General features: G+C 50.0%; 1 protein-coding gene across 1 annotated transcript; it reads left to right on the top strand.

Moving 5' to 3' along the window:
- The first annotated feature begins 3,456 nt into the window (after positions 1-3,456).
- On the top strand, positions 3,457-6,298 carry FNDC10 (fibronectin type III domain containing 10). The gene has a single exon (XM_064171993.1). The coding sequence runs from the start codon at positions 3,767-3,769 to the stop codon at positions 4,448-4,450; it is 684 nt and encodes a 227-aa protein (XP_064028063.1). The 5' UTR covers positions 3,457-3,766; the 3' UTR covers positions 4,451-6,298.
- The last annotated feature ends 5,038 nt before the right edge of the window (positions 6,299-11,336 follow it).

Here is an 11,336-nt window from a genome sequence, read left to right on the forward strand (position 1 = left end):
TGGTTTTGCTTGCCTCTTGCATAAATAATTGGGTTTTGCTTAGAGACAGGGCAAGGCCAAAGGACAGGGAGCAGGCTAAGGTGCAGCTACCCTGTGCCAGTGTTAGAGATGTTTCCTTGGGTTGCTCTTTATTTTCCTTGGGACTCCAGCAAGATGAGGGTTAGATTTCTGCAAACCAGTGTCCTCCCAGGATGCAAACAAGTGTCCTCCCAGGGTTCATCTGATGTCCAAGTATGTATTAAAGTGGCTTGGCCCCATCTTTAACCAGATGATGAGAATGGATAGCCCATTCTGTGCCCTGGCTGAGGAGCACACATGCCCATCGATTAGGTAAATGAAATCTCTGTTTAATGAGGCCTATCTCTCTGTAATCCACTTACTTGGAAACCTGTTTAGGATTATTAGGCTCATTCATTTAGCTGGCATCTTTTGGGGGTGGAGGTGTGGGGTTTAAAATGTGACAATTTAATGGGAGTTTAATGAGATGTTTTCTCTAAGACATCTGAAATAGCTGGAGGAGAACATGCCCTAAACCCTTGTGTGCTGCAGGTGTGAGCTGTCTGCACACCCCCCCAAACTAAATATTTCCCTTTGCTACACCAAATGTCAGAGCCCTCTGTTGGATCTCCCAACAGAAGAACTCAAAAGGGCACTGCAAATCATAAGCATATCAGAAGCTGGTGCCAGGACTCTTCCCTGGTCGTTGAAAAGCTGACAGCTCTCAAGCACAATCTGCTCTTAATAGTAGTTACACAAAGCTTAAGGAGGCACAACTTGCTTGGTGTGGCTCCAAACCTCTGAGCACCCACACACTGCTCAGAAGAGCTGTCACAGCTTCAGTTCAGCATTCCTGGCTGGGACTTCCACAGGTAAGTTTGCCTTGGCCACTGAGAAGTGACTTCAGCAGCACACCACCTCCTCTTCTGGGGTGACCAAGGAGGTTCTGAGGAGAGCAGCATTTACTACAACTTCAGCCTCCTTTTCTGTGCTGGTCCTTGTTTGGTTCCTCCACCCCCAACACTGATTGCTATTGATACCTCTTGGTATCAAAAGAGCTTTCTAGCAAGTTCCTATAGGCTAACAGCACCCTAAAATTGCTTAAAAGCTAGCTGTGGAAATCACTCTGAACATTTAAATTGTGTTTAAATATTTGGCCTTTAAAAAAGCCAAATCAAATAATTACTTTTGGCCATGGGGATGGAGCCCATCATCAGTAGGTTTGCAGATGACACCAAGCGAGGAGTAGTGTGGATCTACTGGAGGGTAGCAGAGCCCTGCAGAGGGACCTGGCCAGGCTGGATGGGTGGGCAGAGGCCAATGGAGGAGATTGAACAAGGCCAAGGGCAGGGTTCTACACTTTGGCCACAACAACCCCAAGCAGCACTACAGGCTGGGGCCAGAGTGGCTGAGAGCAGCCAGGCAGAGAGGGAGCTGGGGGTGCTGGCAGAGAGGAGCTGAAGATGAGGCAGCAGTGCCCAGGTGGGCAGCAGAGCCAATGGCATCCTGGGCTGGCTCAGGAGCAGTGTGGGCAGCAGGACAAGGGAGGTTCTTGTGCCCCTGTGCTCAGCACTGCTCAGGCCACCCCTTGAGTGCTGTGTCCAGTTCTGGGCTCCTCCATTGCAGAGAGATGTTGAGGTACTGGAATGTGTTCTAACCAGGTTGGAAGAGACCCTCAAGCTCTGGTGGTGAGGGGAGCTTGAGAAGAGTGCAGAGCTGGTGAGAGGCCTGAAACTCAAACTCTATGAGGAGAGGCTGAGGGAGCTGGGGGTGTGCAGCCTGCAGAAGAGGACAGTCAGGGCAGAGCTCATTGCTGTCTACAACTACCTGAAGGGAGGCTGTAGCCAGGTGGGGTTGGGCTCTGCTGCCAGGCAACCAGCAACAGAACAAGGGGACACAGCCTCAAGCTGTGCCAGGGAAGGTCTAGGCTGGATGTTAGGAGGAAGTTGTTGTCAGAGAGAGTGATTGGCATTGGAATGGGCTGCCCAGGGAGGTGGTGGAGTGGCCGTGCCTGGAGGTGTTGCAGCCAAGCCTGGCTGGGGCACTTAGTGCCATGGTCTGGTTGATTGGCCAGGGCTGGGTGCTAGGTTGGGCTGGCTGAGCTTGGAGCTCTCTTCCAACCTGCTTGAGTCTATGATTCTCTACATCAGAAACCAAAACTATTGTTGATAACTGCACTTTGTATATATTTAAGTGACACCTTTAAATGAAGTCCAAGCCCTTATAATTTGGGTTTGGTTTGGAGGGATTTATTTTTGTTGGGTTTTTTTTTTTTTATTTCTGAGTGGTTTGATTTTTTTGGGGGGGTTTCTTTGGCCAATGAAACAAAAAATGGGCTTCAGAATACTTATTTTTGTTATATGAGACAATAAACACATCTAAAGGAAAAAAACCCATCAGCATGTGATCTGTAGCTTCTGTATCTCCACGCAGGTAACACAGGGAAGAAAAGCTACACCCATGTGCTTAGGCACATTTTGGGTGGGGGTTAACCATCTAAGCACTCTGGTTTACAAGTTAAATCTAGACAAATGCTTATGCTCTGCTATGAACACCTGAAACAGGCAGGTTGTAAAATCTGATCAAAGCACAACTCCCAGATCATAGTTATTTTAGTGTGTATGTGTGAGTGACAAAATCAGCAACTCAGAGAAGACTTAAAGGAGTTTTTAGCTGCTCAAAGAATCTCCAAACAGTGCCCTGGGGAAGTGATATCTTTCCTTGTTTTTTTTTTCCATGGGAGACCTTTTGTTCCCACCTTTAAACAAACCTATCCCATCGTGTAAACCTTTCAAGGTCGTTTAGAAAGCACCGTGGCGAGGCTAGGAAGGATGGAGTACTGCTGTCTCCTTCAGCCCTCTCCTGTGCTGCAAAATCCCCCAGCTGGCGATGGATGGATGGATGGATGGATGGATGGATGGATGGATGGATGGATGGATGGATGGATGGATGGATGGATGATGGATGGGCTGGTCCTGCTGCCGAGAGGGGGGAAGTGGCATTAAGATGGGAGGAAGAGGACTGTCTTTTTCCTTTGGTTTCACAAACCAGCGTGCACTGAAGACCTACAGCTTTCTCCCAGCTAGCAGCAGACCTCCTGGGAGTCTCAGGTCTTTCTCCCTGTACTGCATCCTAGCCGAGTTTGTCTGAAGTTGTGGTCCCAAGGGGTTAAAGCAGCCCAGGTCTGCAGGTAACGCCATTAAAAAAGCGGTCAATAAAACCCCTCTAATGCCCACTTCGAACAAGCCTGCTGCAGCCGCAGCCGAACTCTCTAACTTCGGCGCCAGATCTCGGCTGGTTGGGAGTCCTCGGTGGCAGAGGCACCCGTGCGTGCCCGAACCCGCTTCACACCGTCCCGTGGGATGGAGCTCCACCGGACCTGCGCAGCGCATCCCGCAGCGATGCCAGGTGCAGAGCCCAGTGAGGGGGGGATGGAGGGGGCTGAGCTGCCCCCAGCCAGTCCTTATCGAGGGGCGCAGCACTCGGGGCGCCCAAGAACGGCCCATCAGGGGCTGCGGACCCCCCCGCCGGCGGGATGAAAGCCGAAGCCTCCCGGGGTGAGAGCCGCTGCTTCCTCCCGCCGTCGGTCCAGAGCCGGTTGCGCGTCCTGAGCGCGCTGCCCAGCGCGGCGAGTGCTCCGCAGCCCAGCGAGAGTTAACGGCGGAGCCGCCTCTCCATTGGCGGCCGGCGGAGCGGCTGCGGTGCCCGCGTTTATAACCGGCGCCGCTCAGCCGGTACCGCGGCTCGGCTCCATGCCGCGGCGGCCGGTATGCCCAGCCTGCTGCCGCCCTTCCTCGCCCTGCTCTGCTTCGGGGCGCCGGCGGCCGCCCTGAGGGCCGTGGGGCCAACGCCTCCCGCTTCACCTCGGCGGGCCGAGGCCCGCACCCAAGCGGCGGCGGCGGCGGAGGACGAGCCGTGGTGCCCTTACAAGGTGGTGGCCGAAGGCTCGGCGGGCGGGCGGCTTTGCTTCCGTACTCCAGCCCGCGGCTTCCAGTGCTCGGCCCGGGCCTGCCGCGCCCACCGCTCCCCGGGCGGCGCCTTGGTGGCCAACGTGCTGCGCAACGGCAGCGTGCTGCTGCAGTGGGCGCCGCCGCGCCCCGCCGCCGGCCTCCGCGGCTTCGCCCTCAACTGCTCCTGGGACGGGACCTACACGCGTTTCCCCTGCGACAGCGTGGAGCTGGGCGCCGCCTGCCGCGATTACCTGCTGCCCGAGGCGCACGGCAGCGTCCGCTACCGCCTCTGCCTGCAGCCCCGCGTCGCGCCGCCGCGCCCCGCGCCCCCCGCGCACTGCGTGGAGTTCCGCGTGGAGCCGGCAGCCATGCGGGACATCGTGGTCGCCATGACGGCTGTGGGGGGCACTATCTGCGTCATGCTCGTCTTCATCTGTCTCCTGGTGGCCTACATCACCGAGAACCTCATGAGTCCGGCCGCTGGTGCCCCGCGCCGCGCCTAACCCGGGGGGAGCGGGAACGGAGCGGGGTCGGGCCGACAGCGCCGGGCGCGGAGGACGCTCCGGAGGCGACCCCCGGGGTGCGGTGGCTCTCCCGGTTCTCTGGCTAGAGCGCTTCTTGCAGCGAGCCCGGCGTCGGCTTCTCGGGGCTTCCAGGGGAGGGGGAGAGAGGTTCAGCCAAGCTCTGCTGGCAGCGGTTGCGCCCAGGGCGTTGTTTGAAGCGTTGGGTGGCTTGGCTTCGCCTTGCCCAAACTTAGAGGATTTGGGGGTTCCCTCGGTATGTGGAGCTCTTCTTCCTCCTAGGGCAGCTTTTCCTGAGCCCTCCGTGGTCACTGAACTCTTGGGATCTCAGTGGATTAAAAGTGAATCGTGGCAAAGGTCCACAAGTGCCAGAAAAAAAATGTCAGTTCTTTAAAGCAAACAGCAGCTCTTGCAGAAGACTCTCCAGAACACCCTCGTTTTAAGCCTATGCCTAAAAATCCCCGCACTTGGAATTGTTTTGGTTGTCTTTGGGGTTCTTTTTTTCTTTTTTTCCCCTGAGGGAGAATGTGGTTTGAAAGCTGCAGGAGGACAGAATGGTGGTACCACAAACCCCATAGCTGAGAGGGATCTGGGTAGAAATCCCACCTAAATCTTTGCAGCTTCAGTGGGGGTTGTGTCATACTTGATGATGTTCAGAGATGTTGGGACCTAGCCTGGGCACTGTCTGAACAAACAGGGGGGTTCTGGTCATGCTCAAGTGCCCTGTCGGCATCTTGGCACCCGCCAAACCTGCTTTTCTCCCATTAGATGTTGGTCATTTCCACGGAGGGCGATGCTAAAGGGGCAGACTGAGGCTGAATATTCCATTTAGTTGTGCAAGTAGGAACCCATCTTTAATGATAAAAGTAAGTTGAGTGTAGCTGAGCACCATCACCTCCCTCTGAAATCCCACTTAGGAATGCTGCGTGCAGCTGCACCGAGGTAAAAAGCAGCCTCTCTGAGCACCGAAGTCACGTTGTAGCCGAGCGTTTGGAGCACAGGGGCACTCCTTGCTAGAGTAACTGCTCACTCAATGCTGTAGTCCGTAGGGTTTAGCCATATTTTAGTATTAATTCTATGGTGCCTTAGTGCTGAGGTTTTGTCCCCTTTCTATCGGTGTATCTGTTCCTGTAGTCTCCCTAGACAAATGTATCTCCCTAAGTGGTTTTCTTTTTGTCTCTGGAAGTGGTTGGTAGGTTTTAAACAAGGGAAGGGAAAAACAAGCAGAGAAACTTAGACTGCTCATTACTTGAACTTTAATATATACACGAAGTAGAGTCAGTTCCCATCTGAGAGGTGTTTGTTTAAGTGAGCTGATTTTTTTACTTGGCGTTGTATGTAGCTGAGTGCTGTGACAGAAGATGACTTTTGTCTCCCTTCAACTGAGCACCCGAAACAAAAAGTAGAGTGGTTCTTCTGTTAAGACGTCACCTTTTCATCCTGTGTGAGCTGTCTGTGTCAATGTTTATCAGTGTGGAAGTAGTTTGTGAAGTGTAAACTTGTTAGTAGAGGGCATAGGAAGCTTGTAGAACGCTTAAGAAAACCCAGCAATTGGTACTGTTCTTAATCCCTGTGATCACTTGCTGAGAAACTGAAGGTCTGTCGTTCCCCAGGCACAAGTACCTTTTATTTGTTGTTGCTTTGCTTTCTTTCTCATGTGCAGCTGACTCTAAAGTGTTCTCTTTTATTCACTCGCCTGTGTACTTGATTGAAGCAGCCTGACAAGATGTAGCATGGCAGAACCAGGAAGGTGATGTGATTTGTTGACACCGAAGGACAATGTCATAAGTTTTCCTTTTTAATCCTTAAAGAGACTGACTGCTGGGGGGGGGGGGGGGGGGGGGGGGGGGGGGGGGGGAAAGCAAAAGTGGCAATCATTGGGTTTTTTTTTAGACCATGCAGACAAACTGTATGTAGTGGTTTAGGGGATTTGAAGCAGTAAATTTGGGTCAGAGGTCTCTTAAAAAGCGGTTTCAAGTCAGTCTTTTCTGTCAGCAGTTGTGCGCAGGACTGTTGGAGCGGCACTGATTTTTGTACATCTCTGTCAGCTTCTGTCAAGCAGTGTTACTGTTCTGTTCTTCATCTTGTCATGGATTGCCAGCTGTGGAAAATCAAATGTGTCAATAATGAGCCTTGTACCACCTTGGCATTGACCTGAATAAATGAAGAGGAGAATGAAAAGAAATGAAAGCGTCACAGATGGGTTCAAGGTCTTGTTGGACTCACACTAAGCAGCTCTTGGCCTGGTGTCAGTGATACTCTGTTGTGACAGTGTTAATGTGAAGATGAAGGGTTTCTTCTCTGAGTACTGGCATGATCTAGATCCCAGTGTAGGAGACATGGCACTTGGGGACATGGCTTAATGGCCGTGGTGGTCTTGGGTTGATGGTTGGACTCAATGGTCTTAAAAGGTCATTTCCAAGCAAACCAATTCTGCATTCGGATCTTTGGTTACCACTGTGGGATCACAGAGAAGTTCAGATTGGAAGGGAGCTTTGGAGGTCATCTAGTTCAGCTTTGAGTTCCAAACAGGGGCAGCTGTGAGATGACACTAGGTTACTCAGGGCTGTACCCAGGCCTTGAAAAACTTAGAGGATGGAGGTTGCCATCCCTGGAGGTGTTAAAAAAAACAAACTGCATGAGGCACTTAGTGCCATGATGTAGTTGATTGGACAGAGCTGGGTGCTAGGTTGGACTGGATGAGCTTGGAGGTCTCTTCCAGCGTGGTTGATTGGACAGGGCTGGGTGCTAGGTTGGACTGGATGAGCTTGGAGGTCTCTTCCAACCTGGTTGATTGAACAGGGCTGGGTGCTAGGTTGGACTGGAAGAGCTTGGAGGTCTCTTCCAACCTAGTTGATTGGACAGGGCTGGGTGATAGGTTGGACTGGATGAGCTTGGAGGTCTCTTCCAACTTGGCTGATTCTATGATGATCTCTCCAGGCAAGCTCTTCTGCTGCATCAACTCCTGGTGCTGTCCATAAGTGCAGGAAAAGAAAGGCTTGAGCTACAATGGTCATTTGGTCCTGCCTAAAATATTCATGAGGCAGGAGGTCACAGCACCTGGTACAAGGAGCTCATGATCCACATGTCCAACAGTGTGGGGAGAAGAGGTGCACTACTCTGGCTGATCATTTCAGTCTTTCAGCTCTAGGAAGCCAAAAGTGGAATTTTGCATGAAAACTCACTGAGCCAAACCATTTGTATCCGTTTGGCTTTGCATAGAAATCATCCTTGTTTGGCCTTTGAGTGAGCTGCTCTTTGCTCCTAAACCTTTGTCTGTGATTCCAGCTGCTTTGTTTGTGTGCAGCCAGCACTGTTTGTTGCTGATGTGAGTCTGAGGGAACCGAGGACCAGATTTAATTAACAGTTTCGTGACTCTCTTCACCCCAGCAGGTATAGGAGAGGGCACAGCTACCTGCCAAACCAGCACCTGTGAGATGCTATAGAGACATTCTTTGCAGTCAGCTCACATCTTCATGCCTCTGTCTCTGTGGATTGCATCACAACAGCTTGCTGGGCAGAGGATAGACAAGAGTAAACCATGTAGAACAAGAACCTAACTCCTGATGGAGGAAATGTATAATTCTCCAAAGGATTTTCCTCTTTGGATTGTTTGTTGTTGTTCTTTCCCCCCCCCTTTTTTTCCCATGCATTATGAATGGGATGTGGGAAACAATGGTCTGCTAGTTTTGCATTCATTTTTAGTGGATTGAATTTTAATGGGCTGCAGCTTTGTATCTGGAAAAGAGGGAAAAAACCCCAAACCAGAGGGATTTTATTTCATGTGACTGAAGCAAAACAGCTGCTGACCCCCTGATAACTGTGGGTTGTTTGGGTTTTTTTTTCCCCTTTCAGTATGACTATTGAAATTTCCTCAGTCACAAGTACAGACATTTGGGGCTGGCAATAATGGAGGCAATGACTTTGGGATTGATTTGAGTCCCCACAGTGAAGCTGCATGGTTCAAGGAGGCTTTATCCAGTATTTGCAGCAATTCCCCAAACTTACATTGCCTTGTAGAGTTAGAATCAATCCTGGCCTGTCCAGGCAGCACTAAAGAAGTGGCTGGGAGCTGATTTATAACTGCCAAGAAACTGGATGCCCTCCACCTAATGCTTTGGGAACAAATGGAAACAACTTCTAAGACAACTACACATTCTCCTCAGTACTATGCAAGTAGCTGGGTATTAAACATCCAGATGGTGCCACTCTTAGGCATTGTCTGGCCCTGGTTTATCTGGCAGTTTCCATTACAAACATCAAGCTAGATCCATTGCTGCAGGAGATAAAATGGGGAGTGATACACTCATTAACAAGCAGCTTTGTTGGTTGGTTTTTTTGTCTTCCCTGGCCCTGTGCTAAATGTGATGGAAACAGTTTGTAACATTGATGTAAGCAGCCTGACCCCAACTTTGAGTCTTCTGGAGGAAATCAGTCTGTGCCTCAGGCAAAGAATCACTCTTAATTCCATTCTGTTTTTTTTTTTACCCTGTGCTACATAAAAGGAAAGGCTGCTTAGCTTGATTTGGAGGTGCAAAGGGAAGCTGCTGTTTTGCTTCCATGGAGACCTGGAGTTGGAGTCTTACAAGACTGCAAAGTGCTCCTCTGTTTCACCAGAGTGTTCCTAAAGAAAGGCCTGGAAGAGTGGGCTGAAAGGAGTGGGGGAAAAAAAGTGACAGCTAACAGTTAACTGTGTCATATTCCTCCTGAAGGCTTAGGAATTACAGCAGTGATGCTTGGGCTTTTATTTTTGCAGTTTTAGTCTGAGTAAATATACCCTGAGTGGTGTTGCACTGTCACAGGTCTGGTCACTACATGGAATCATAGAATCAGTCAGGGTTGGAAGGGACCACAAGGAGCAGCCAGTTCCAACCCCCCTGCTATGGACAGGGACACCTCACACTAGATCAGGCTGGCCAGAGCCTCATCCAGCCTGCCCTTAAACACTTCCAGGGATGAGGCTTCCACCACCTACCTGAGCAACCCCTTCCAGGGTCCCGTTACCCTCATGCTCAACAACTTCTTCCTAATATCCAGTTTTAATCCCCCCATTTCCAGCTTTGTTCCATTCCCCCTAGTCCTATCACTACCTGACATCCTCTCCCCAGCCTTCTTCATAGAATCAGTCAGGGTTGGAAGGGACCACAAGGATCATTCAGTTCCAGCTCCCCTGCTACGGGCAGGGACACCCTACCTTAGATCAGGCTGCCCACAGCCTCATCCAGCACCTAATGCCATGGTCTGGTTGATTGGCCAGGGCTGGGTGCTAGGTTGGGCTGACTGAGCTTGGAGCTCTCTTCCAACCTGGTTGGTTCTATGATTGTAAAAGAGGGAATGGGTTGAAGCTTGAGGAGGGCAGATTGAGACTGGAGATGAGGAAGAAATTCTTTGCAGTGAGGGTAGGGAGACAATGGCACAGGTTGCCCAGGGAGGCTGTGGATGCCTTCTCCCTGGAAGGTGTTCAAGGCCAGGCTGGATGAGGCCTTGAGCCCCCTGGGCTGGTGGGAGATGTCCCTGCCCATGGTGGGGGGGGGGGTGTGGAACTGGGTGAGCTTTAATGTCCTTTCCAACCCAACCCACTCTATGATTCTGTGAACGTAAAAGCAAGCATATATCTGCCTCATCTTCACTACAGAGCTCCTCAGGATGGAGTGCTGTGGGAGCAGCCATGGAGATGGGATGGATCCAGTGTCAGACCAATCGGCTGCTTCTCGGGGGTGATTTCAGCTCTCCATCCCCAAGCTTCTTCTGCGAGTCTTTAACCCATGGTCCAGGTCTGTGGAGCCGCTGCAACATTTGGCTGCCATCTAGCGCTGAGGACAAAAAATAGCCAGAAGATGGCTTTTTTGGGGGAAAAAAAAACGTCGTTTGAACAGCATTCTTCTGAAAAGAGAGCAACAGAGTTCGTGGCTTGCATCCCAGTGGGAATTACCTGGGTGTGAGGCATAGAAATGAGGCACGTTTGGGTAGAAGATGAGAAGACTCAAGGCGTTACATTGTAAATTTGGAATCATTGTGGTGATAGAGATAAAATCAAAGCCTTGCAGACCAGAGGCACATTTTGAGGGTGTCTGTGGCAAAGCATAAAATAGCAAACTTTGTAGAAACGTTTGTTTCTAGCAGGCAGTTGATACTATGCAGACCTAAACAGCTACTGCAGAAGGGTCTGCAGCTACTAATTGGAGATGTAGTCTGGTAAAGGTCCAGGTCTGCAGTGACTGGATGAGGTACTCGGTGCCATGGTCTAGTTGACTGGCTAGGGCTGGGGGATAGGTTGGACTGGATGATCTTGGAGGTCTCTTCCAACCTGGTTGATTCTATGATTCTATGACTTAAGAAAGCAGGAAGGAGACAAAGGAGAAGCAGAGACATCCTGATACCAGCAATAAAGAGGGAGCTGCTGACCAAAGGTGAAAAGACCCTGTGAGGAAGACTGTGCTGGGATGGAGAATGGGAAAATACCTATGTTGGTGAACTCAAAGAAACGATTGTAATAACCCTACATGAATATGTGCCCATACATATAATACAATATATATATTATAGGTATGTAGAATAGATACACACTATTAAATATAACATATCTATAATATACAAAGTATATATTGGATGTATAATATATATAATAGATAATTTTATGCATATAATATAGTATATATGTATAATACACATAATATATAATTATATATATAGTATATATTATATAGATATCATTTTATACATATATAATATATATATATAAAAAATAAAATAAGTATATATATATCATAAAATAAGTAAAGTCTATATCTATATAATAACCCATACATGAATAGGGTCTGGTTGATTGGCTAGGACTGGGTGCTAGGTTGGACTGGATGAGCTTGGA

This window comes from Pogoniulus pusillus, chromosome 36 (assembly GCF_015220805.1).
Source record: "Pogoniulus pusillus isolate bPogPus1 chromosome 36, bPogPus1.pri, whole genome shotgun sequence".
NCBI lineage: Eukaryota > Metazoa > Chordata > Aves > Piciformes > Lybiidae > Pogoniulus > Pogoniulus pusillus.